General features: G+C 48.5%; 2 protein-coding genes across 7 annotated transcripts in view; both read left to right on the top strand.

The window, feature by feature from the left end:
• Positions 1-92: 92 nt before the first annotated feature.
• On the top strand, positions 93-17,639 carry Xndc1n (XRCC1 N-terminal domain containing 1, N-terminal like). 6 transcript variants are annotated; one of them, XM_048429640.3, is made up of 10 exons: positions 93-200; positions 3,689-3,812; positions 7,010-7,151; positions 9,871-10,026; positions 11,884-12,062; positions 13,462-13,547; positions 13,709-13,872; positions 15,587-15,659; positions 16,365-16,492; positions 17,065-17,639. In XM_048429640.3, exons 2-10 carry the CDS (start codon positions 3,768-3,770, stop codon positions 17,268-17,270), a joined length of 1,179 nt encoding a protein of 392 aa, XP_048285597.3. In that variant the 5' UTR covers positions 93-200; positions 3,689-3,767; the 3' UTR covers positions 17,271-17,639. The 6 variants fall into 6 exon arrangements, with proteins under 6 accessions (XP_048285597.3, XP_085548940.2, XP_048285594.3 ...); XM_048429637.3 differs by having other exon boundaries at positions 132-400; positions 11,884-11,987; XM_048429638.3 differs by having other exon boundaries at positions 133-386.
• Positions 17,640-18,673: 1,034 nt separating this feature from the next.
• LOC125397321 (short transient receptor potential channel 2) overlaps positions 18,674-26,356 on the top strand; it is a gene marked incomplete at its 5' end in the record, with an annotated part of 13,127 nt that continues 5,444 nt past the window's right edge. The window contains 7 exons of the mRNA XM_048429635.3: positions 18,674-19,489; positions 21,581-21,793; positions 23,085-23,249; positions 23,681-23,855; positions 24,484-24,684; positions 25,269-25,431; positions 25,802-25,894. Coding sequence (XP_048285592.2) covers positions 18,674-19,489; positions 21,581-21,793; positions 23,085-23,249; positions 23,681-23,855; positions 24,484-24,684; positions 25,269-25,431; positions 25,802-25,894 — 1,826 coding nt within the window. The remainder of the gene's footprint in view (positions 19,490-21,580; positions 21,794-23,084; positions 23,250-23,680; positions 23,856-24,483; positions 24,685-25,268; positions 25,432-25,801; positions 25,895-26,356) is intronic.

Genomic DNA, 26,356 nt, shown 5'->3' with positions numbered 1-26,356 from the left:
ACGAGAGTTCGTGAATGTGCTAATCTCGCGACGCTCCCTCGCTAGGGCTATGGTCAGAGACGCGAATGCACTAAGAACTACATTTCCCATGCAGCATCGCGTCCGACCCGGAAGTTTAAATCCCGCTCTCTACGGGAAGAGTATAGTGAATAAAAATATTCAATAAAAACACAAGCGCGCGGGGTTTTTGTTGGTTTTAGGTGAGTTCTGTTTTGCCTCGGTCGGAGCCATCTTTCAGAAATAGCGGCTTCTTTAAGCCTCAAAACTCGTTCCTGACCTTCGATAGTCTGAGTGGCGCTCGGGACAGAAGGCGAAGGTCCGGTGGAAGGAATTGGCGGGAGAATAAGATTGGAGCCCGGGAGTTGATGCTGCCCCGACTTCTTAAGGTTCATGGACGCGGGTGAGAGGTGTTGGGATTTGTCGATTGGAGAGGAGTAGCTGAAAGGGAGGAAGGTGGCCAACAAGAAAATGAGCAGAGCAATCCATTCCGGGCTCTTAAAACTTCAAAGAGACTGAGAGCTGCGGAACCTGAGAGACGTCAGTGACTGCTAGTCATCTATGTGTTTTCTTCCTCTTACATTAGATATTTAAGAATGAGTCAAACAAAAATCCTGTTCTCCGGGTGCTCACAATGTTATCGAGAGACATAAGACGTATCCATATAGTTGTTACATGAGTCACTTTGTTAAATACCAAGTGATAATTGGATGGATGGAGCAGCTACCTTGAACTAATTAAGGGATGTGTGTGTGTGTGTGTGTGTGTGTGTACGCGCGCGCGCGCGCGTTAGTATCCTGGCGCCCCTTGGGAACCTGGCACAATCACCCCTCTGCTTAGGTCTAGCAGTTCCTTGACTGTACGAAGTGCAAAGGTCACTTTAAGAGACAAATCGGTCCACTCCGGGATCTCTCACTCTCTCACTTGCCACTGAGGCAAACCGGTCTTTGCTACTCCCTCTGCTCTTCCCTTCCCCGACCCCCTCTCTCTGTCTGTCTGTTTCTCTCTGTATCTCTTATTTTCTCTTTACTTTATCTCAATTAAACTCCACACTCAAACTGTCTGTATGCCTTTTTTGTCTGTCCCTCACCCGCGCCATGGGACCCACGGCGCCATATCAAAAACAGTATGTGTTTGATTTGAACATCAAAATTAAGTTAAACAAGTTGTAAAGAGAGCAAGTATTCCAAGCAGGTACAATAGCGTGAGAAATAGAAATCTTGGGTGATGGACAGATTGGAAAGCCATTATGGCCAGGAATGTATCAGGATTCATGGATTCATATTTTCAGGGTGAATATTTGAAGAATTCAGGTCTGGCCGGGCGGTGGTGGCACACGCCTTTAATCCCAGGCAGAGGCAGGCGAATCTGTGAGTTCGAGGCCAGCCTGGTCTACAAGAGCTAGTTCCAGGACAGGCTCCAAAGCTACAGAGAAACCCTGTCTTGAAAGAAAAAAAAATCAGATCTGATGGTTCATGCTGCTCTTGAGGCTGAGGCAAAGTCACTTGATGCCAAGAGTTCAAGACCATCCTGGCATGAACATGATGACTCATACTTGAGATGCCAACATTTGGGAGGCTGAGGCAGAAGGATCTGGAGTTTGGGGTTCAGGGGTTGGACTAAACAACACAGTAAGACCTTCATCTCAAAAATAATTTCTTAGAAGCCAGCAAGGTGATTCAGTGTGGGGATTGGAAAGATGACTCAGAGATTAAGAGTACTTGCTATTTTGCAGGAGACCCAGATTCAATTCCCAGCACCTACATGGCAGTTCACGATCATCTGGCTTCCTCCAGCACCAGGCACACATGTCGTGCATATAGATATATGTGGGCAAAATACTCGAATACATTAAATATTTTTTGGGGGGAGAAAAAGAAGATGGCTCAGTGGTAGAAGGCAGCTGCACCAAGCCTAGTGACCTACATTCCATCCCCAGGACCCACATGGTGGAAGGAGAAGATTTGACCCCTGCATGTATATACCCACCATGTGCACACAAAACAATACATGTAAAAAAGAAATTTAGTGAAAAACATTTTGGCCAGCTTGGGCTGCATAGCAGATACAAGGTCAGGCAGGACTGTGTAGCAAGATCCTGTGGAGAGAGAGAGAGAGAGAGAGAGAGAGAGAATCTTGAAAGAGATCCCTCCACCTATAGACATTCAGATATCTTTAAAACATTTGTTGCCAGGGCTGGAGAGATGGCTCAGTGGTTAAGAGCGCTGACTGCTCTTCCAGAGGTCCTGAGTTCAATTCCTAGCAACCACATGGTGGCTCACAGTCATCTGTAATGAGATATGGTGCCCTCTTTGGCCAGCAAGCAGACAGACAGAACACTGTATACATAATAAATAAATCTTAAAAAAAAAATTGTTGCCAGAGGATTATTGACTATGAATGATGGACCCATAAGAGATAATTTTCTGTCTATTTTTGCATATATTTAAATTTCCAGCCTTGGCCAGAGTTGGTGACACACGCCTTTAATTCCAGCATTAGGTAGACAGAGGCAGGCATCACTCTCTGAGCTTTGGGCAAGCCTGATCTACAAAGTAAGTTCCAGGACAACCAAGGCAGCTACACAGAGAAACTGTGTCTCAAAAAGCTAACTAAATAAAAAATAAATTTTCAGTCAGAGAAACGGCTCATTGAGTAATTTGTTGTGCATTCTAACCTGAGTTCAGATCCCCCAAACCCGCAAAAATCAGGAGACAGACGCCAGCCTGGTCTATATAGCAAGTTCCAGGCAAGCCAGAAACTGGTGCTTGTGATTTCAACGCTGGGAAATAGAGACAGGAGGATCCTGGGGACTTATTGGCAAGCCCACTAGCCAGTCTGTGATCTAGATTAAGGGAGAGGCGAGAGCTCCTGTTTCAAACAGTAAAGTGGAGAATGGTAGCGGACACCTGATGCTGACCGCTGGCCTCAGGAGTACATACATCTGTGTGCACTCATAAAAAGTTGATGAACTGCCGGGCAAGGTGGCTCACACCTTTAATCCCAGCACCCAGGAGAATCTCTGTGAGTTCGAGGCCAGCCTGGTCTACAGAGTTAGTTCCTAGACAGCCAAGGCTACACAAAGAAACCCTATCTCAGAAAAAAGAAAAATAAAAAGAATGGTTGATTCATCTCACCGACCCCTTTTTTTTTGAATCAAGGTCTGACTATGTACCCCCAAGCTGGCCTTGAACCTGCTATGTAGCGCAGACTGGCTTTAAACTTATGTCCTTTTGCCTTAGCCTTCCAAATGCTAGGCTCATACGCACGGGACTCCAAACCCAGCTTGGAGGAATGAAAGCTAATTTAGGAAGATTCACTGAACAGACCGCGGAGCTATATAATGTATTTAGTTGTACATTCATTGCCTGTCCTTATTGCGTCCTAGTCTCCTAAGGACATACAGATAAACGATTTAAGGCACCATTCATGTTCTTGGGAGCTTACCTTTTTTTTAAAGTCCAGCATTACTATAATAACTTTTTAATTTTTTTAATTTGCTGCTTTGTTTCCTTGAGGCTGTCTTGCGATTGTGGGGCTGTGGGGTAGGGGTATCTAGATTATTCAGATTTGCTTCCTACAGGCCTGTGGTGGCCCTAAGAAACAAGCCCACTTCTGTAAATAATTCTTGTTATCAAAGAGTAAGAAGGGGTAGCTTATGCCACTTTTGTTCTTTTTCTGTTTCCTCCAGGAGTAATGTGAGGATCCTTGTTCTCCCAAAAGCAAAGCATAGGACAGAAGATATCCGGGGAGGAAGCTGGTGGCCTCCGATGGCTCCTGTGAAGATCAGCCACGTCGTCTCCTTTTCTTCTCAGGCACGTTTAGTCGCCAGCCGTGGTGGTGTCTCTTTTGATGACCAAAAAGGGTGAATAGCTGCAGAAGACCTGTCCATGGCTTGTAGGCGGCTGACAAAAGTCCAGGCCTGTCTCTACCAGAGTTTCTAGGAGGGCAGTGTGGCCATACTGCCACTGAAATTAGTCAAGGGCACCAAGGCCATCCTTGCCCTCCGCTCCCTTTATGAAAGTTTTCCAGTTCCCATCGTGGACTCAGTAGGCTTGGGGCCCAGAGCCAGTCCTCCCCAGGGATTCCTGGAGACTTCCCGCAGTCTCCCCTAGTCATTTGCTTCATCCATTGACGCCCTCTTCCCTCTCACTACACTGATCTTTTTGAGGGGTGACATTTGGGTGGCTAAGTCTGTTTTACAGCAGCATCTTTGGTAGGGTAGAGTATTAGCATCCCTGGTTCCCAGGCCCTAACGGGAACATGCAGTAGGACTTAGCGGAGATTGTGATAGTGAGAAGCATCTCCACACAGGGCTGGAGAGACTCAACGGCTAAGAACACTTGTCTTGCCGAAGACTTAGTTTCAATTCTTTGCATCCATTTGGAGACTCAGAACCATCCTTAACCCCAGTCCAGGGAATCCAACAGATATGTACTGGTGCACATATATACATCCTGGAAAAACATTCATACTCATAAAATAAAAGTAAATAAATTATCTTTTTAATCTGCACACATTTCAGAGAGCCCCCGTAGATGGTGCTTAGGAACTACTATATTAACCCTTAAAATAAAATAAAAATTCTCTTAGCCTTCCTTACCTGGATGTTAACTTGAACTGCTGTCCTCCCTCTTTTTTTCTTTTTCTTTCTTTTTTTTTTTTTTTTGAGACCAAGTCTCACTATCCCTGACTGGCCTAGAACTCTCTTTGTAGACCAGGCTGGCCTCAAGCTCACAGAGATATACCTGCCTTTGTTGGAGTATTGTTATGTTGTGGTGGGTTGTTTTTGTTTTGTTTGAGGGAAGGTCCTGCTACATAGCTCGGCCTGACCTTGAACTCACTATGTACCCCAAATTGGTTTCAGACTCTGCCCCATCCACCTGAGTGCCTCGTATCCACCATCAATGTTTTGTCATAGAATCTCAGAGAATATAGCAGTCTTCTAACATCATGGTCTCTATAAGACTGTTCTAGAAGCTGAAAAGAAGGATAAAAGTATGTCCTTAGGGCCAGGCTGTGGTGGCTCGTGCCTTTAATCCCAGCACTTGGGAGGCAGAGGCAGAGGGCTCTTTAAGAGGTCAAGGCTAGCCTGGTTTACTAGATCTAGTTTCAGGGTAGGCACCAAAGCTACACAGAGAAACCATATCTTAGAGAGAGAGAGAGAGAGAGAGAGAGAGAGAGAGAGAATGTCTTTAGCCTCCCTCCCCAACCCATATTTTAATTAGAGCATTACTTTTATTTTATGAGAAAAATATTCACACACATGCAAAATTGCAGTTTAAAGAAGGATTTTATTACTAAAACAAAACAAGAACACATGAAAAACCACGAGTCAAAGCTGGGTGCAATTGGGATTAGAGAGGTGGCTCAGTGGTTCTGAATGATTGCTGGTTTCCCAAAGGACCCTGGTTCAGTTCCCAGCACCCACATGACACAACTGTAACTCTAGCTCCAGGGGATTTGACACCCTTTTCGGGCCTCTGTGGGCACATGCAGGCAAAAACACCCATATACATTTTCAAGAGTGGGGGGTATGTAAGGGCATATGTGCACACTTATACTCCCAGCACTTGGGAGACAGAGTCAGATCCTTGAGATCCTACTTCTAAAAAACAAAAACCATGAATATGGTTTTCTCTTTTGCTTATAAAGAAGCTTAGAACTAGAGAAAGAAAGTCATTTCTTTGCTCAAAGCTCCTTAACCAAAAAGGATTTGCATTAGTGAGCCTGGAATTTCTTTCTTTTTTTGTTTTTGTTTTGTTTTTCGAGACAGGGTTTCTTTGTAGCTTTGGAGCCTGTCCTGGAACTAGCTCTTGTAGACCAGGCTGGTCTTGAACTCACAGAGATCCACCTGCCTCTGTCTGCGAACCTGGAATTTCTTAAATCTCAATATCACTGTTGATGACTTTGAGTAATCACTTCTGTCTATGCATCAGTTGTAAATTAGGACTACAAGCTTTGTTGGCTGCTCAGCTACAGCTGTAACCCTCGGAGGATCTGTGTTTAGCCTGGACTAAATAAACAAAAGGCTTATTTCATAGAATTCTATTGGAGGTAAATAAATGTGTGGGGGCGCTTAGAGGTTAAGAACATTGGCTGCACTTCCAGAGGTACTGAGTTAGTTCCCAGCAACCACATGTGGCTCGTAACCACCTCTGATGGTATCTGATGCCCTCTTCTGGTGTGCAGTCAAACATGCAGACAGAACACTGAAATAAATAAACCTTTAAAAAGATAAATAAACGTCTGTGTGGAGACTGAAGCAGCAGTCAGGGAACCAATAATATGGGTCTGACCTAGCCTTCTGCATGTATGATATGGGTGGGTAGCTTGTGTTCTTGTGGGACTCCAAAGAGTGGGAGTAGGGGGTGTCACAGGCTCTTCTGACCGCCTTCGGGACCCTTTTTTCTCCTGGATTGCCTGATCCAGACTTAATATGACAGGATGTGCCTAGTCTTAGTGTGATTTAATATGCCATGTTTGGTTGATATCCCTGGGAGACCTGTCCTTTTTCAAAGGGAAACAGTGGAGGAATGCATCAAGGGGAGAGAGGAGGGAAGGGAAACTGGTTGTGATATAATATATGAGAGAAGAATAAAAAGAGAAAAAAAGCAAAGGTTTGTGTAAAGGTCTAATGAATAAAGAACTATTTAATGTTGTGTAGTGTATAAAAGCTCCAGTTTTAGAAATTTGGAATTCTGCTTTGTTTAGTTTTTTAGTCTAAATTTTTTAGATGAGTTTTGAAACCCACAAACTTTATTTGTCTATTAACTAAGCAGAAATAATAGCAACAAGTCAAGAATCCTTAGGAGGAACTCCTAATGCTAAGTAAGGTAGAAGTGGTGTCCACTGCGTGAGAGTCAGGCTGAGTCGTGTGATGCCCCTGGTGGTTTCTCTCTTATTGAGGAGCCTCAGCAGAAGGGACTGGAGATGTCCGTGTTCCAAGGAAGCCTTTCTTCCCTTGGGAGCTCAGAAACCCTCCTAATTCTTCTCATTTTTTCTCATGTAGGATCCCAAGTATCCTGTGGAGAACTTGCTGAACCCAGACAGTCACAAGGGACCTTGGCTCAGCTGTCTTCAGGACAAGAGTGGACAACTGAAGGCGGAGCTTCAGCTGGAGAGGGTGGTACCTATAAGTTACATCGATGTCGGTGAGTCAATTTTCAGGGCTTTTGGGGACTCTGAGGGAAAGCACAGGCATGACATGACTAACCATTCCCCTCAACTGTCTCAGTTCATTTGGACTGAGAAGCCTTCTGGAGTAAGCCCTGCCTAGGTGTGAAGGGAAAATGTTGTGTTTGCCCTTGGAGAAGGTTTGGTGTTGGAGAACTCTAGGGTCTTCATCCATACAGAATACAGCGTAGAGCAGAGGTTCTAACTCAGTTGGTAAAGACCTTGCCTAGTACGTGAGGACTTGAGTTTGATCCCCAGAATCCACATTTAAAGCTAGGCAAAGTCTAGGGAGAGGTCCCAGTGGGAAGGCAGCTGCCATTCGAGTGTAAGAATCTGAGTTTAAATTCTCAGAATCCACATGAGAACCAGGTGGGATAATCCGCAGTTGTAATCCAGTAATCCACAGTTGTAATCCAGTGCTCCTGTGCTGAGGTGGGAAGCCAGTGAGTGTGTCTAACACAGCAGGGAGCAACAGGCAACCAGCCTCAAACTAGGTAGAAGGTGGGGACTCCTGCTTGAAGCTGTCCTCTGGCCTCTACTCACATACACAAAAGCCAGTTATGGTAGCACACTTCCTGTAATGCCAGCGTGGGAGGTAAAGAGATCACTGGTGTCTGCATATGACCCGAGCTGAAGTCATCTGAGAGGAGGGAACCCCAACTTTAAAAATGCCTGCAGCCTATCGGTGGTGGCGCACACCCTTAATCTCAGCACTCAGGAGGCAGGAGAATCTCTATGAGTTTAAGGTCAACCTGGTATACAAAGCAAATTCCAGGACAGCCAGGACTGTTACACAGAAACCCCGTCTCAAGAAACAAGATTTGCTGTAGGGTGGTGGTGGTGCATACCTTTAATTATAGCACTTGGGAGGTGGGGGCAGGTGGATCTCTTGAGTTTAAAGCCAGCCTTGTTTGCAGAGCATGTTCCAGGACAGCCAGGACTACACAGAGAAGCCCTGTCTCAAAAAACAAAACAAACAAAACAAAAAAAGACAAGGTGGGGCTGCTGGAGAGATTGCTCAGTGGTTAAGAGCACTGACTGCTCTTCCAGAGGAAATAGGTTCAATTCCCAGCACCCACATGATGACTAACAAACATCTCTAACTTCAGTGCCAGGGGATCTGACTCCTCTTCTGGCCTCAGAGGGTGCCAGGCACACGAGTGATACACAGACATAGATGCAAGCAAAACACCCATGATCATGAAATGAAATAAAAGACAAGGTGGCTGGGCTGGAGAGATGGCTCATTGGTTAAGAGCATTGCCTGCTCTTCCAAAGGTCCTGAGTTCAATTTCCGGCAACCACATGGTGGCTCACAACCATCTGTAATGAGGTCTGGTGCCCTCTTCTGGTCTGCAGACATACACACAGAATATTGTATACATAATAAATAAATAAATATTTTTTAAAAAAAAAAAGACAAGGTGGCCAGCACCTGAGGAACAACAACTGAAGTTTTCCTCTTACTCTATACACGGGGAGCTTGCATTCATGTGCACATAACCTAAAGAAAATACGGTGTGAATGCTGCTTCTAGAACTATGCTGAGCACTCTGGTCTGGGTAAAGCCTTAGGGCACTGACATAGTCATCAATCGATACTAACAAATAGAATCTTTGTTGCCTCCAAAGGTCAGTGTCAGGAGGATGCTGAAAAGCCCACTGTGCACAGGAGATTTTAGATGCCGGGCATAATGCCACATCCCTTTAACCCCAGCATTCAGGAGACTGAAGCAGGCAGATTTCTTGGGTTGGAGACCAACCTGGTCTACATAATTGAACTTCAGGCCATCTAAGGCTACAGTAAGACTCTGTCTCAAGAACAAACAAACAAAGAAATGGCCTTAGAATTTTCTAATTCCACACTAATCAGGTGTGGTAGCATACACCTTTAGTCCCAGCATTTGGGAGGTAGAAGCAGATAGATCTCTACGAGTTCAAGGCCACCCTGGTCTACAAGAGCTAGTTCCAGGATAGCCTTCAAAGGTACAGAGAAGGTGACTGGAGAGATGGCTCAGTGGTTAAGAGCATTGCCTGCTCTTCCAAAGGTCCTGAGTTCAATTCCCAGCAGCCACAATGGTGACTCACAACCATCTGTAATGAGGTGCCTTCTTCTGGCCTGCAGAATATTGTATACATAATTAATAAATAAATTTTAAAAAAGAAAAAAAGATACAGAGAAACCCTGTCTTCAAAAACAAAAACAAACAAACAAAAAAAAGAATTCTCTAGACTAAAGAACAGTGAGGGTAGCCGGGCAGTGGCTCACACTTTTAATCCCAGCACTCAGAAGGCAGGGGCAGGTGGATCTCTGTGAGTTCAAGGCCAGCCTGGTCTACAAGAGCTAGTTCCAAGATAGGCTTCAAAGCTACAGAGAAATCCTATCTCGGAAAAAAAAAAAAGAGATAAAGAAAAAGAAAAGGAACAGTTAGGGTAGGGACTACTGTCTGCTTTCTCAGGACAGAAAGATGTTGGGTTCATTAACAGTGATTTCCAGAACAGGTTTCAGGCTGTGGTGGCCATGGTGAACCTTTACCATCCTTTAATGGCCTGGGGTCTCATTGCATTCTGATTGGCGGCTCCCTGAGTGACCCAATGTTTCCAGAATTTTCTGTCTTCTGATTAGCTCTAGAGTGGAGTGTCCCCTTTTCCCTCTATGACCATTCTCTCACCATTATCCTTTCCGCTCTGTCCCCAGGTAACTGTGGCTGTGCTTTCCTACAGATCGATGTGGGTCGTTCTTCCTGGCCCCCAGACAGACCTTTCGTCACCCTTCTCCCTGCAACCATGCTAATGTCCCCCACTGAGTCAAAGGAGGAGAAGAACCGCTGTGGAGTCCGGATGTTTAGAGCAGGTAAAGAGGGCGGCTTCCAAGGACAGATGCAGCACAGAGACTCTAAGTGCTGCTGGGTGTGGGTCATGGGAGGAGCCTTGGCTTAACTCCGTGTGCCAGAACAGAGTAAGCTAACGCTGTGTGTAAGGGATATTTCTGAACTATGGTTTATATTTGCCTGTGACTTGTCATTGCCTGATACATTATCATGTTTTAGGGTTTTGGTTGTTGACTAAATGTGCAACCCATGCTAGCCTTAAATACTTACTGCCTTAGCACTCCCGTGTGGGAATTGTGGGTATATATACTACCACACCCAGGGACTGCTATGTTTTTGTTTTTGTTTTTTTGATTCTTATTTTATTTAATTCCTAACACCACAAAAAGAAAAAAGTATAGAATAAATTTTTGTTTATGGTAAAAAGCTATATGTTGGCTATATTTATATAATATATAGTGTTTCATGAATTCTGCTTATGCGAATCTATGTTCAGTTGTGCCCAGATTACGACCCCCAGAGAGAGACCACCAGAGAGGCCCAGACTGTAATAAGCAAGGTTTAATCAGCATAATACAAACATGTTTGGAACTCATCTCCATCCCCGTTACAACAAGGTAGAGAGGAGTTGTATCTCCTCTGTGGGGTCAGCTTTTAAAGGCATAACTACAAAGAGAATCTTTGAAGACGCTTTGGCATGGGTACAAGGACTTTTGCTCCCTCCCATTCTGCTAAGTCAGCTTTTTCCTGTTCTTAGAGCAAGGCCACAGTTCCTGAGTTAGGCCATCTTTATCAGCCTGTATCAGGTGGCTGACTGGGCTGAGCTAAGTGACCCTGTGCTCGGAATCTCCCGGGTGGGAGAGGGAAAGGCCACGATCTTCCTGGGAAAATATTCTGCTAGGAAATTTCTTCTCACTCCTTTGAGAATAAGGGGTGAGGGTCCTACACGGTGAGCACTGTAACAGATGATTAAGTTATGATTCCTGGATGCTAGGGAATTGCGATCCATTTTTCTGTGCTTAAATTGGAGGTGTTTATCTCATTGTAACGAAAGAGAGAGATTTTGGGAGAGTTTGTGTGCAGTAAAGAGGATGATACACTGACCGGATGGCGGTAGGATCAGAGGTGTAAAGTTGGTGGGAGTGGCTGCAGAGGTGGGAGGCAGCAGTGTCAGGGAGGTTGAAGCCTCATGGTCAGGAAGGTGGAGACTTGTCTGAAACTATGATGGAGGAGTGGTTAGAAGACAAGGAACTAGCTGCTGAAAGGGTCCAACCTTGCCTGCCTGGCAGGCCTTTCTCTGAGCATCAGAGCCTGAGGGGACAGGACTGGTGACCTCCATTCTTCTTCTGCTGGTGTTTGTGTGTAGCCTTGGCCTTGTCTATCTTCCCTTTCTTCAGCTTCAGACTTTCTCCCTTCCTGCCTCCTCACTGATGACAGTTAATGCAACACATTTTCTTCTCTGTTGCTCTTTGCAAGTGTGAATGAGCATGGTCAAGAGAGCACACACGCACACACATCTCTCTCTAGACCTAAAACTTGCTTTGCAACCAAGGTTAGCCTTGAACTCCTTCTTCGCTTGCTCCTACCCGCAAGTGCTGAGATTACCACCATGCACTTCCCATGCCAGCACTCTCTTCTTTTTAAATATTTATTTTCATTTTTTATTCATGTATATGTAGGAGGGGTATGTGTATGTGTAAATGAGTTCTGGTCCATGAGGGAGCCACAGAGGGTGTGAGAATCCCCTGGAGCTGGAGTTACAGGCAGTTGTAAACCCCCTAACGTGGCTGCTGGAACTCAGGTTCTCTCAGGAATAACAAGAGCTCTTGACTCCTGAGCCATCTCTGCAACCCCTCCTTTGTCTCCTTTTTCTCCTTGAGATGATTTCCTGGCTCCAGCCTCAGGAGAATCATGGGATCGGCTTCGACTGACCTGCTCCCAGCCTTTCACACGGTATCAGTCCTTTGGCCTGACCTTCCTCCGGGTGCGTTCCTCTGTGGACCCGGCCGCTGAACCTGTGATTGATCCCTTTGCTCCCGGGGGCTCTGGGCTGAACCGGGTATGTTCGATGGTGGAGCGAGGATTTAGTATTTTCTTTTCAATTCCTACTTAGAACTTGATGCTTGATTGAAGAAAAGTAAACATGGAGAATCCAAGATCTGTGCCTAAACTAATGACACTACTCTCCATGGCATGGTTAACAGGGAGGTTTTTACTGTGGATATAAGAGAGCAGCCAGAGGCGCTCACATAACAAAAATAGTAGGGTTAAAAGGAGAATGGGGGGGTGGGTAAGATAGAGCGAGTTTAGGGTAGGCGAAGGTGAGAAAGGCCACCATCTAGCATGGGCCGTGACATGTTCTCGAGGAAGCACCACAGGCAGCACCATTTGTCCCTTCTGCCAGTCATAAGGGAATTAACTCTTTGGTTGAGGGGAACTGACTTCCTAAGTTCCTGAGGGCTGGCTTTTATCTAACTGCAGAAATCCTCCTGTAGCCCAGGTAGAGCGCATTCCTGAATATTTGAACTGCCTTTTGGAGTTTGGGGAATTAGAGTCTCCTTTGGACCTAACACCCTGGACTTGTGGGATGAGCTCCTCCCTCTTCTTCTCCCTGGCCGAGATGTGAGTGAGCCCTGACAGTCTCCACGGAGCTGTTGAACAGGCTGTGTTGAAATCTGTTTGAATCTCACCCTGACCTCGTGTCACGTCCACCCGGGTTTGGGGAGAGCTCTCACTTTCAGCCCTTGAAAGCCCCAGGCTTCCTTGTAGCCCCTGCCTTGCAAAGCCCTCTGTATCTTTGTGTTATATTCCCAGCTCTGACATTAGCCATGCACTTGAGAGGCAGAAGCAGATGGATCTTTGTGAGTTCAAGGCCAGCCTGTTCTACAAGAGCTAGTTCCAGGATAGCTAGGGCTGTTACACAGAGAAACCCTGTCTCGAAAAACCAAAAGCAAAAAAAAAAAAAAAAAAAAAAAAATTAAAGTATGATATAGATACATATTTTAAAAGTTTACAAGAAACAAACTCAAAGGTTTGCACATTCCATTAGTCCCCATAGGTCTATTTTTTTGTTTGTTTTGTTTTGCTTTGTTTTTGTTTGTTTTTGTTTTTTCAAGACAGGATTTCTCACTAGCTATGAAGCCAGTTCTGGAACTCACTCTGTAGACCAGGCTGACCTCAAACACATAGCCTGCCTCTGCCTTTCAAATGCTGAGGATTAAAAACATGCCCCACCACCCAGCTCTGTAGGACTCTTTTACCCAATTGTGTAGGTTCTTCTCTTCCCAGAGTCCTTCTGATTGTGACAAAACCCTTAGCAGACAAAGTGCAGCATCAGAGATTGCTACCCCAGCAGATATGTCCTGTAAAAGTTACTGCAGCTACAATCATTTGCGTTCCTAGGCGGCAGTGTCCCCTGCTGGTGAATCTAGGTATTTACTTCTCCATTTTCTTCTTAGAGCTCTTCTGATATGCTGGATTCTGACCCTAGGCCCTGGCTGGCTAATCCTTCTATCCGGAGGACATTCTTCCCAGAGCCCCATACGTACGTACCTGCTGTTGCTATTTCTCCTGTAAGGGAGAGACCACATAGCTCAGGGGTACACGCCCCAGCCCATGGTCCCCAATGGACCACTTTGGGTCTAAACTTGTCAGGCAAACTGTCTTCCTTGGCTCTGAGTGAAACAAAGTGCTGTTTCTCCGCAGGAGCACTGAGGACATCCCAGACCTCAAGGGTCTGCTGAGACAGTTGCAGCCAGGGCCTCCGGGCCGGGCAGCCCGCATGCTGCTTTCTGCTGCCCAGAAGGCACCTGCAGCCAGTGTGGTGCGCAGCCGTGGGGAACCAGGTCCCAGGCATCCAAAGAGTGCAGGTGAGGCCCGCACCTTACTTACTTTCTTTACTGTGCTGACACTGTCCTTCCTCGCTGACTGCCGTGCCGGGATGGCGCACTGGCGTCAGGTGAAGCCTTAGATAACAATAGGAAGAGCTTGGTCTAGGACTCAGGAATCGGCTCCTCGTGGTTATAGGAAAGCGTTAAACCAGTAATGCCTTAGAGGATGGCAGTGCCAGTGTTCTGCTGCCATCTCAGAACGGCGGTGCCAGTGAGCGCCCCCCGCAGTCCCATCACGTGGGCGCTGGAGGAGGCAGAGGATCAGTGGTGAAGGTCGTTCTCGGTTCCATAGAGCGCGCCCAGCCAGCCTGAGGACCCTGCCTCCGAAGAGAAAAGAAAAAGAAATGGCTGCAGTCGTCTCAGGGCTCCTCTGGAAAGGATGCTCTTCCAGCTCGTTGAGAGGCTGGTGAGACACTGTCTCCCAGGGTGGCAGCTGGCTTCAGCAGTGGCAGGCGAAAGGGAAGCAGAGAGTTTCGGGTTTTGTTTTTCCTTGAGACAGTGTCTCATCACATAATGCTTAGCTGGCCTGGAACTCACAGAAATCCTCCTGCCTCTGCCTCCCAAGTGCTGGGATTCAAGGCATGTGCCACCACATCCTGGTGAAGTCATGGCTTTTTGTAACTTATTCACAGACACTGTGATTTGCTACTGGACAGCACCCACACTCAGAGCCCCAATACAAACAGGCAGTGGTAGGTGACAGAGTCATTTCAGAGTCCATAGGAGGAGGAAGGAGGCGGGAAAGAAGCAGCATTTGGGGTGTCTGCTACTGATAAGGCACTAAGATGACGTGAGCGCTTTGACAGACATTCGGCGCTGTCGCAGGAGTTTCTGAGATTCTGAAGAAGAGGTGAGTGCTGACTGTTGGCTCTTGTTACTGCTCATTTGATTTGGATTCATTGGGTGTCTGTATGTGCTAGCCGTGTACGGTCAAAATAGCAGTGCTTATATCTTAATGAAGAGATGTCTGTCTGTATCACACAAGGAATTCTAAAGCTAAACTGTAATAAATACCTTGAAAGAACAGATGGTAGGGTGACAAGATTCAATCAGAGAATCCAGGGAAAGCCTTATAGGAAGGAGCATTTCATCTCAGACTTGAATGAGAAAAAATTAAGCAGGCAAAGAAGCTAGAAAGGATATCTCAAAAGAAAACTTAAACCATGGAAGCCTTTTGTAAAGAGCTAGAATATTTGTTTTGATTTTTGTTTTTCAAAAAAAAGGTCTTACTGGGCTGTGGTGCACACATTTCATCCCAGCACTCGAGAGGCAAAGGCAGGCGGATCTCTGTGAGTTCGAGGCCAGCCTGGTCTACAGAGTGAGTTCCAGGATAGCCAGGGCTACACAGAGAAACCTTGTCTTTTTTTTTTTATTATGTATACAGTATTCTGTCTGCAGACCAGAAGAGGAGACCAGACCTCATTACAGATGGTTGTGAGCCACCATGTGGTTGCCGGAAATTGAACTCAGAACCTTTGGAAGAGCAGGCAATGCTCTTAACCGCTGAGCCATCTCTCCAGCCCGAGAAACCTTGTCTTAAAAAAAACAAATAAACAAAAAGGTCTCATTGTTCATCCCAAATTGGCCTTGAACTTGCTGTCCCCCAGCCTCAACTTCCTAAGTGCTGGGATTGCAGGCCTGTTCCACCATGTCTGGTATGGAGAGAAATAACTAATGAGCATTTCTAATGCAGAGCCCAGAGCAGAAGAGCAAAACAGGACGAACGGTGTGGGCAGAAGGAAGAGACAGAAATTGCAGGACCAAAGGTAGGCAGGCATCCGTCACCTCCAGAACTCAGTGCTCTCTGGAGCCTTCCTAACACTTGCTTCAGTCAGGCCTGGGCGGGCCGGGAGGCCTGGGCGGGCCGGGAGGCCTGGGCGGGCTGGGAGGCCTGGGCGGGAAGACTGTGTGTTTGACTACTACGACCCCTGGGATATACAGCAAGCGTCAGTGCAGCCTGAAGTCAGTGCCTGCTGGTGTCTGGGGGGCAGCAGAATGGGGAGTGGCTGCTGGAAATGCTCTGGGAGGAGCTGTGGTCACTCAGCTCGGAAGCAGCCTAACCCATACCTCCAAAGGCTAATTTTATGGTATATGTATAATATCTCAACTTTAAAATTAAAAAATGTTCAGGCATGATAGCATGTGCCTTTAATCCCAGGAATTGGAAGGCAGAAATAGGCAGATCTTTGTGAGTTCTGGGAAAGCCTGGTCTACATAGCAAGTTCTAGGCCTTGCAGGTCTACATAGTAAGACCCTTTCTGAAAATTAATTAATTTTTAAAAACCGAGGACAGTGATAGAAGCCCTGTCATCAGATGCTCAGAAGTTGACTGCCTTCCTCTTGTCTGTCATATCAAGTGGAAAAACAAGGACGCCAATGGAGTTGCTGTCCCCACTGTCTTCTTCAGCTTCTGGTCTGGAGCCTGTGTGGTCTCTCCCAGATAACTGGCCTTAAACTGTTCTTCCCCACAGACCATTGTCCAACTCCAGTTCTCAGCCGAATCGAAAGGGAGCAGCAAGAGCAAGGCAAAGACAGCACCAACCTCAGACCGGAAATGACAGTGGTGTCCAGGCCACCGGACAGTGTCCCATTTGTACAGGTGAGCCACATCGATTACTGTGGAGGTGTGGAGACCAGGAGTTCATTTAGGAAGATAGGAAGAGCCTGTGGGGACCTGGAGGGCGACTGCGGCAGGTGAGGACCTGAGCTTGTGTCCCGGCACCCACTCAAAAGCTGGGTGTGCAGCCCATGTCCATAAGCACAGGTTGGAGGTGCAGAGACAGACAGAGGCCTGGGACTCACTGGCCAGTCCCTCTAGATACTGGTGCATTCTGGGTACAACAGGAGACCCTGTCTCAAAAAATAAGATGGAGAAACAAGAAGATATGTAATGTCACCTTTGTCTTCCATATATACACATAGTACACACACCAAACACAGTTTTGTTTTGTCCAGGCCTAGTGGCCGTGTTCTTTGTGCTCCTCACTGGCCCTTTCCAGTAGCCTCCACATTTTGTAAGGACATCCATATCCCCGGCACCTAGCTACTGTTGGACACATAGTAGACATAGCCTGCCGGATCATGTCTCTCAGGTTTGAAGTACTCAGCCCTGGGAGGTTTCCCACGTGAGCAGTGCGCAGTGGCAGCAGATGCTCTTTCTCCCCTCCATAGGCTCCTTCAGCGTCGAGACTCTTCCCTTACATGCTGCCACTTGTGGAGAGAGCTCCCCACCCCAGCCAGCCTCTCCCTCCTCGTCCTCCTCGACAGAGAGCTCCCCACCTCCCTCCTGGGTCCAGTGCCCTATTTGCGGTTTACAGTTCCTAGCAGGAGAAATAGAAGAACATGCCAGCCTGTGCGGAGAGGTTTTTCCAGCCTGAGCCGTGGAGTTCTGTTGACCTGTTATGCTGGAACCTAGGGACTAGGTCTCTTGTGGCTAAGAAGAGTCGGTTCCCCTCCCTTCGCCGGTTACCTCAGAACCTGCTGGAGGACACATCTGGACCCAGCTTGCTCCCCACTCCCAGTTGTCGAGGCTTTGTCACTATGGTACCCAGTTCTCATAAGGACAGTGTCCCCTTGGAACTTCTTTGGTGGAATTGGTGATCTCTCCAACGCCTTAGGACACTAGCTAGAGTGTTTTTCCCTCTGTGAATGGTACTTATCTTCACGCCCATTTTCCTGAAAGCAAAACTGAGGCTTAGAAGGAAAATGTGGCCTGGAAATAATAAAGTCCCATGATGTTCTGGGAAGATGAGTGAGTTTTGAGTATGAAGCTGACATCAAGCTTTTAAACCTTGACCTTCTGTATCCTTCATGGGTGTCTTTCCTAGGTGCAGTCACAGACAGCTCTGTAAGTATACTGTACTTACTGTGGGTCTGAGGTGGGAACTCAGTACCCGGAAGAGCTCTCCTGCTGCCCATAGGACTGTCAGAGGGACCAGAGAGATCCCTTTCTAAGGAACAGAAGGTTCTAGGCTTGGCTGTGAGGCCTGCACAATTCCCATTCTCAGCTGTTCAGTGAGCTAATCGGGCCGCAGTGTCTCCAAGGTCCTGGACCTGTGATAGTCCAAATTCTGCTTTGAAAAATTATTCGCCCTTCCCCTTTTCCCAGGAGACATCATCCTGTGACACTAACACCAGCTCTCCTGTCCCTGGGGTACAGCGCAGAGAGACAGCAGCTGGTCCTGAAAAAGGGAGGGCTCAGGGTGGGGCTGAGCAGGGCTGAGAGAGAATGCTGGGAGAGTCAAGGGAGAGACAGACGGGGAGTTCAAGCCTTCGGGGTAGCTGCAGCCATGGATCCCCTTTTGGTAAGAGACCCTTGCTGCCCTCCCCTCCCCATCTTGGTCCCACGACTCACTGCCCATGGGGATTCAGGGACAGTCTAGCTGCTGGACGAGTAGTAGGTACCACCATGTGGAGGGGAGACCCCAGAGACAGTGCCTGGAGGAGAAATGCCTTCCAAGGCAGAGGCGAAGTAAGAGCGGTTGATGGAGGGGAGCACAGTAGGAGCCTGTGAGGAGCCCGGCTTAGAGACCCTCCGTGTGGGCTTCAGAGATGAAGTCAACAGTCTGGGAACTAGATTCTTGTCAGGTTCTGTGTGCCTGTGTGTGAGTTAGGCTTCTAGGGTGGCCCTGACCACCTGCTTTAAGTCACCTCTCCAGGGAACTAACACTGGGCCCTACTATGTAGGATTTTTATGAGCGTGGAAGTAAGCTAATAAGTCCAGCCCTTTCCTTTTCTACATAATAAACTGTGTTTGTAACAAGGAAGACGTAACAGCTGACTCCAGAGGGGTAGAGGCCAGAAGGTAGGTGAGGAAGGCCTCCAAACTAAGGGGTTTGGGACTCAAGAGCACTGTCCTCTCCCCTCTGCCACCCAGCCACAGCCCAGCTGGACTGAGATTGTGAACAAAAAGCTCAGGTTCCCACCCACGCTCCTGGGTGCCATCCAAGAGGGGCAGCTGGGTCTGGTGCAGCAGCTGCTGGAGTCAGGCCCCGACGCCTCGGGCGCTGGGCCAGGCGGGCCTCTGCGGAATGTGGAAGAGTCCGAGGACCGCTCCTGGAGGGAAGCCCTCAACCTGGCCATCCGTCTGGGCCATGAGGCCATCACCGATGTGCTGCTCGCCAACATCAAGTTTGACTTCCGGCAGGTCCACGAAGCCCTGCTAGTGGCGGTGGACACAAACCAGCCAGCAGTGGTGCGTCGCCTACTAGCTCGGCTGGACCGGGAGAAGGGCCGAAAAGTAGATACCAAGTCTTTCTCACTAGCTTTCTTTGACTCGTCGATCGATGGCTCCCGCTTTGCGCCTGGTGTTACTCCACTCACACTGGCCTGCCAGAAGGACCTGTATGAGATTGCCCAGCTGCTCATGGACCAAGGTCACACTATCGCTCGGCCCCACCCAGTTTCCTGCGCCTGTCTTGAGTGCAGCAATGCCCGCCGATATGACCTGTTAAAGTTCTCTTTGTCCCGAATCAACACCTACCGCGGCATTGCAAGCCGGGCTCACCTCTCCCTGGCCAGCGAGGATGCCATGCTGGCCGCCTTTCAGCTCAGCCGGGAGCTCAAGCGCCTTGCACGAAAGGAGCCTGAGTTTAAGGTTTGTTGCCCCCACTCTTCACTCAGTTCTGCCCTCCAGGCCCAGGGTCTGTTCTGGCATCAGGGCAGGACTGGGCTTTATGGTGAATGTTCTAGGAAGTCTGAGAAGTGAGAACAGGCGAAAGAGGATGAAGGGTCTTGTTGTACGAGCTGCAGTTCATTCTGAGGTAGGCTTTCATTCTAGTGAGAGCCGTCACTTCAGGGGCACTTGGCTCCTACCCTAGCACACTCCAGGTCCCTCTAAGCTAAGAGAAAAATAGAAACAGCTGGACAGCCTTCAACATGACCTTCAGTAGAGCATGGTCCTTTGGGGTACCCACTGTATTTTCATGTGGAGTACTGTGTTGGAATTCTCGAGCTTGTGGTCACGAATGGGAAAAGGGGACAAGATGCTTCCGGGACTTCATTCAGTGCCTCTGTGGATGGTCTTCACAGGACTTCCAAAGCACAGAGAGCAGGAAAAAGGAGTGACCTTCGGCATTTGTGTCCCAGGAAGGTTCTTAAGGGAAAAGGCGTTTAAGTTTGAACGGAAGGGGCTGGCTGGAGAAGATGAGCAGGAACTAGCTGGAGTAGGCTGCAGACTTGGCAAAGGGCTATAATGTGGAGGCGTGGCTCACTCAGTTGGTAGAGTATCCGCCTACTTTGGCTGACACTCAGAGTGTGATTCCCAGCACTACATGTGGTGGACACACCTGTAATCCCACCACCTGGGAGGTAGACACAGAATGATCAAAGTTCAAGGTCATTGGCAAGTTTGAGGCCAGCCTGAAATGCATGAGATCCTATTTCAGTGACCCCACCCTCCCCAAAGAGTGTGAGGACCTGGGTGGACCAAAGATACATGCAGCAGAGTGTCTGGCCTGGCACGAGTCATTGGCATTCCCTGTATGCCAAGCCAGACTAGGTCCCCATCCTCAAGACTGCCATTAGGTGGGGAGCCTGTGAGGATATTAGGAAGGCCTAGGACAAGATGAGGCTGGAAAGGCAGAAGAATGAACAGGAAGGAGCGGTGTCTTCAGAGGCCTTTCCCTCTCTTAGCAGCCTGGGGAGTGGGCAGAGCAGGAATTCTTACCCATACTTTACAGTCGGAGAGACTGAGGTCTGTAAAACAAAACAGAGAAGCTTCCTGTCTGAGGGACAGTGCTAAGGGTGCCCTAGATCTTCGAAGCCTGGCTTAGGTCCTCTCTTAGAAAAAGGCCCCAAATAAAATAGGATAGGGTGGGGAGTGTGCAGCCAAGAGCTGCTTACTCTTCGCATCTCCTTAAACTGCCCACACCGGTTCCATATAAGGATGATGCTCAGAAAGACAAACAGGATGAGCACAAGGAAAGGGTAGTGGTGGAGGAGTGAGATGGTTCAGCAGGCAAAAACTCTTGCCTCTATGCAGGCCCTATGACCTGAGTTCAACCCCCAGGACCCATAGAAAAGTGGAAAGAACCAATTCTGCAAAGTTGTCCTGAGCTCCGCACGTGTGCTATGCTCTGTGCACCTGTGCACACATCACAGCGATAGCTGTATGTATGTCCTGAGCTCTGCACGTGTGCTATGTCATGTGCACCTGCACACACATCACAGTGATAGCTGTATGTATGTCCTGAGTTCCGCACGTGTGCTATGCTCTGTGCACCTGCGCACACATCACAGCGATAGCTGTATGTATGTCCTGAGCTCCGCACGTGTGCTATGCCATGTGCACTTGCACACACATCACGGCGATAGCTGTATGTATGTCCTGAGCTCTGCACGTGTGCTATGTCATGTGCACCTGCACACACATCACAGCGATAGCTGTATGTATGTCCTGAGCTCCGCACGTGTGCTATGCCATGTGCACCTGCACACACATCACAGTGTTAGCTGTATGTAAAGAAAGCATGGGCTGTCAAGAGTTAAAGTGGGGCAGGAAGCAGGAACTAGAGAAGTCTGAGGGACAGCAGAGGTGGCATGTTTGGGTTGAAGTGGCTTAGTGATGAGGTGAGGAGAGCATCAGGTAACAAAGAGACACAGAAGGCTTGATGAGGTAGCAGAGAAGGAAATAGATGAGCCAGTGACATCAGATCTGTTGGCACACACAGACACTCTTTTCTTACAGCCTCAGTACATTGGCCTGGAGTCGCTCTGCCAGGACTATGGCTTTGAACTGCTGGGCATGTGCCGGAATCAGAGCGAGGTCACTGCGGTGCTCAATGACCTGGGTGAGGACAGTGAGACTGAGCCTGAGGCTGAGGGCCTGGGCCAGGCCTTTGAGGAGGGCATCCCCAACCTGGCAAGATTGCGGTTGGCTGTCAACTACAACCAGAAACAGGTCAGCTGGGCCTACTGCCTGCCCTTCCTCCCGGGGTCCCTCATCCTGTCTCCTCTGAGGCACATGTCCCTCTTCATCCTCATAGTATGACTTTCTTTCCTTGGAACCTGAGACCTTGATTCTGAGTACCCTTCCATATGATTCCTCCAGTCTGAGCGTTAACCACATACTCCTTCTTTGGAAAACTAGTCACCACTAGGAGTCCACGTTCAGGTCTCACACAGTCTTAGCTTTGCGTCCGGCCTGATGAGCAGCTTTAGTCCGGACTGCAGGGCCTCACCTGTATAGCAAGGGCTTAAATGGCTGGTGAGTTTTTTTGGTTTTTTTGTTTTTTGTTTTTTTTCCTACCAAACAGCTAAGCTAAAGACAGGATCCCTGTCCAGCCTCCCCCAGCCTCTGACTCCTCACACATCTCACTTCTATACTGATAGAATAAATTCCTATAATAGAAACAATTGGGTTAAAGGTTATGTGTATTCTTAGCCTGAGGACAGACAGATCCTGAAATGCTGGCAGCCGTTGTTTATGGGAGATAACAAACCGCGCTTTCACTCCTCGAGTCTGAGTCATAGTTTGGGTCTGGGCTCCAGGGACTCTCTGAGGACCCAGCTGTTTCTGTGACCCATACATGCTTTGTGTAATTCTAATGATGAACAAAATCCAACCCATGCATGCTAGAAAGATGGATTTAGATGGTGCTCTCATTCATGAAGATCTCCTACCTACCAGGCACATTACCAGAGCCTTCCCTTGTGCTGTCTTCATTGACCTGGTCCTCATGAAAGGAGACCCATGTTCCCTGCCCCTTCCCTGCTCAGGTTCATTCACCTAGACTTCTGTTACACACACCTGCTGAGGCCAGGAACTCTGGGAATTCTGGGACTTAGACCCTAAGTTCTACCCACTCCTGCCAGACTTTGATTCAAGAATGTGGAGTGGGAGCCAGTTGGTAGTGGTGTACGCCTTTAATCCCAGCACCCATAATGCATATGCACCCATAATGCAGAGGCAGGTGAATCTCTGTAAATTCGAGGTCAGCCTGGTCTACAGATTGAGTTCCAGGACAGGCTCCAAAGCTACAGAGAGAAACCCCGTAAAAAAAAAAAAAAAAAAAAAAAAAAAAAAAAAAAAACCTGTGAGGGAGGCATGAGGCGTCTCAGCATCGGAAGGCACTCGCTCCTCATGTGGCAGATGGCTCAACCTCTGTGGCAGGAAGTAAGGGCTCTGTATCCAACCAGCTCCTTTGACCTTCCTGCCTGGTGGCCATCTCTCATGGCCCATATCTGCTTAGTTTGTAGCACATCCCATCTGCCAGCAAGTTCTGTCTTCCATCTGGTGTGGGAACCTGGCTGGTTGGCGTGGAAGCACCACCATCTGGAAGCTCTTCGTTGCCTTTCTCATCTTCCTCACCATGCCCTTCCTCTGCATTGGCTACTGGCTGGCGCCCAAGTCCCGGGTAAAAAGAATAAGATGAGTGATACCTTGCTTTGTGTTCTGGAAGTATACAGGGGGCTGGGGGCAGGGACAGGCGTCACAAAACTGCCAGACTGCAGCAAGAGAAAGGGTAGAGGAGGCCCCTGGCTGGGTAAGAGGAGGAGGTTTAGAAGGGGGTGGTGATGTTCTTACCTTTAGTTTGGTTCAGTTTGAACTTTTCTTGTTGGATTCTCCTCACCTCCCAAAAACGTTGGGGGAGGCAGTAATAACATCTCACATGGTTGTGAAAGAGAAAACAAAATATAGGGCCTGGTGCACCCCACATTCTTCATAGTATTGCCTAGATGAGTGGGTGAATCTGAAGGTCACAGACTCACATGGGGGCCAAGCCATCTAGAGGACTCCACGGACAAGTGGCAATGCCTCTGACATGCTTTCCCGTCTCCCCCAAAGCTGGGCCGCCTGCTGAAGGTCCCAGTGTTGAAGTTCCTGCTGCACTCTGCCTCCTATCTGTGGTTTCTTATATTCTTGCTGGGAGAGTCCCTGGTCATGGAGACTCAGCTGAGCACCTTCAAAGGCCGCAGCCAGAGTGTCTGGGAGACTTCACTACATATGATTTGGGTCACGGGTACGTACGCGAGAGCTCACCAAGATCCATCTCCGTGGCCAGCTCTGGCACTGAGACTTCAAGATCGTTTAGTAGAGCTGGGTTGCTGTGGCACACAACTGTAACCCCAGCACTCAGGAAGCTGAGGCAAGAGGTAACAAATTCCAAGCCAACCAGGGCTACGCAGTGAGACCCTGTCTCAAAGGCGTGAGGAGTTAAGATGTTCAGTGAACAAAAGCGCTTGGTGCTGAGCCTGGCAGCCTGAGTCAGGACCAGAGGCAAACCTGGCGGGAAGAGAGCCAGCTCCCACGAGTCGTCCTCTGACCTCCACATGCGTGCACACACACATATACACACAAATGACAAACAAATGTTTAAATTTAAAAAATAATAAAATGGAATCCTTAAATGTTTGCCTAATATGGTTTGGTGGGGTCCCCGTGGGGCTTGCTCTCTGTACGACACCTGTCCAGCTTCCTGTGTAGGTCGCCTCTATCGTGAGAGCAGTCTGCACCAGTGAGGGGATCCTTCTCTTCCCAGAAGGTCACTTTGCACGCCCCCCCCCCCATCAGTGCCCTGCCACTGCAACCTGTGTCCTGGAAGGAGGAGGAGGCTCCGCCCTTCTCTCCCAACCCCTGTCCCCTTCCAGGCTTCCTGTGGTTTGAGTGTAAGGAGGTGTGGATCGAGGGCTTGCGCAGTTACCTCCTGGACTGGTGGAATTTCCTGGATGTGGTCATCCTGTCGCTGTACTTGGCATCCTTTGCACTGCGCCTCCTGCTGGCTGGGCTGGCCTACATGCACTGCCAGGAAGCCTCTGACAGCGCCACCTGCCACTACTTCACTGCTGCTGGTGAGGGCGTGACCTTCCTCTTTGCTATGATCAAATACCCAGCAAATAGCCAGGCACTGGTGATGCACGCCTTTAATTCCGGCTCTCGAGAAAGTACGAGGCTAGCCTGGTCTACAGAGTGAGTTAGTTCCAGGACAGCCAAGGCTACATAGAGAAACCCTGTCTTGAAAACTAAACAACAAAACCAACAACAAAAATACAAAACAACTTAAGACAGGAAGAGTTTAGAGTTTATTTGGTTCCTAGTTCGATGAGACACAGTACATCCCGGTGAGGAAGACATGGCAGGTGCAGAGGTAGCTAGTCACACGGCCCATAGTCAGCAGAAGGATGAGTGCTGGCGCTCAGCTCCAGGCCTCCTTTTCTTTTTATAGTCAGTCCAGGAACCCAGTCACATTCAGGCAAGGTCTTCCCTCCTCAGTAAAAGCCCTCCAGAACCACCCTGACAGACGTGTCTAGAGGTGTATCTCCCGGGCGACTCTGGAGCAGTCCAGCTGATGTAACAGTGACTGGCAGCCCGGCAGGGAGTCCCGAGGCACTTGTCTTTCTTGGCTCTCAGCCACTGCCCACTGTGCCCTGCACAGAGCGGAGTGAGTGGCGCACAGAGGACCCCCAGTTCCTGGCCGAGGTACTCTTCGCTGTCACCAGCATGCTGAGCTTCACCCGGCTGGCGTATATCCTGCCAGCTCATGAGTCACTGGGCACTCTGCAGATTTCCATTGGCAGGATGATCGACGACATGATCAGGTGTGTGCTCCCCTGGCCCCCACAGATTCTGTTTCCCAAACCCATGTTCCTCTCACAAGACAGATCTCCAGCAGTCTCTGAACCCCGGAATCTAGAGACAGAATGTAAATGTGTTTTTCTCAGCAGGGATGTTTACGGCCATTACAAGCCACCAATAGCAGAAAGAGCCCTTGGTGGCTGCTTCTGACCCCACTTCTAGAACAACTCTATGTCTTACTGCTTTCCTCTTTGGAAATTGAAGTCAGAAGGCAAAAAATCAAATAAAAACAAAGAGCTAGGAAGGTCAACCTCTCTTTCCCTGATTCCTTTCCCCAGACCCCGACTTCTAGTGTGGAGACCTGCTCTGACCTTTCACACCTACTCCCCTCAGGTTCATGTTCATCCTCATGATCATCCTGACTGCCTTTCTCTGTGGCCTCAACAACATTTATGTGCCGTACCAGGAGACGGAGCAGCTGGGCAAGTACGCCGAGGCCGGGGCTGGGGTGGCCCTTCCCTTGTTGGCTCACTCAGCTAACTGACCAGCCTGCAGTGATTTCCTCTGACAGTCACTAATTTATTTGATGGCACAGCCACTTGTTTCCAGCCCTTCTCTTTGACAAATGTCAATCATGTGGAAATAGTAATGAAGAGATTCCCTAGTCATGTGTGCCATTCTTAAGTGGGTACCCACACCCTTCACTGGGCACCCATACTCTTCACTGGGCAGCCTCACCCTTCACTGACACCCATGCCCTTTACTGGCTCCCATGTCCTAATTGGACACCCATGCCCTTCACTGGGCACCTATGCCCTTCACTGGCACCCACGTCCTTCACTGGGCACCCATACTCTTCACTGGGCAACCTTACCCTTCACTGGCACCCATGTCCTTCTTAACTGGACACCCATGCCCTTTACTGGGCACCCACGCCCTTCACTGGAC

This window comes from Myodes glareolus, chromosome 7 (assembly GCF_982192425.1).
Source record: "Myodes glareolus chromosome 7, mMyoGla1.1, whole genome shotgun sequence".
Taxonomy (NCBI): Eukaryota; Metazoa; Chordata; class Mammalia; order Rodentia; family Cricetidae; genus Myodes; species Myodes glareolus.
The sequence above is the reverse complement of the archived record's forward strand: the minus strand, read 5'-3'. Positions and strand labels throughout refer to the sequence as shown.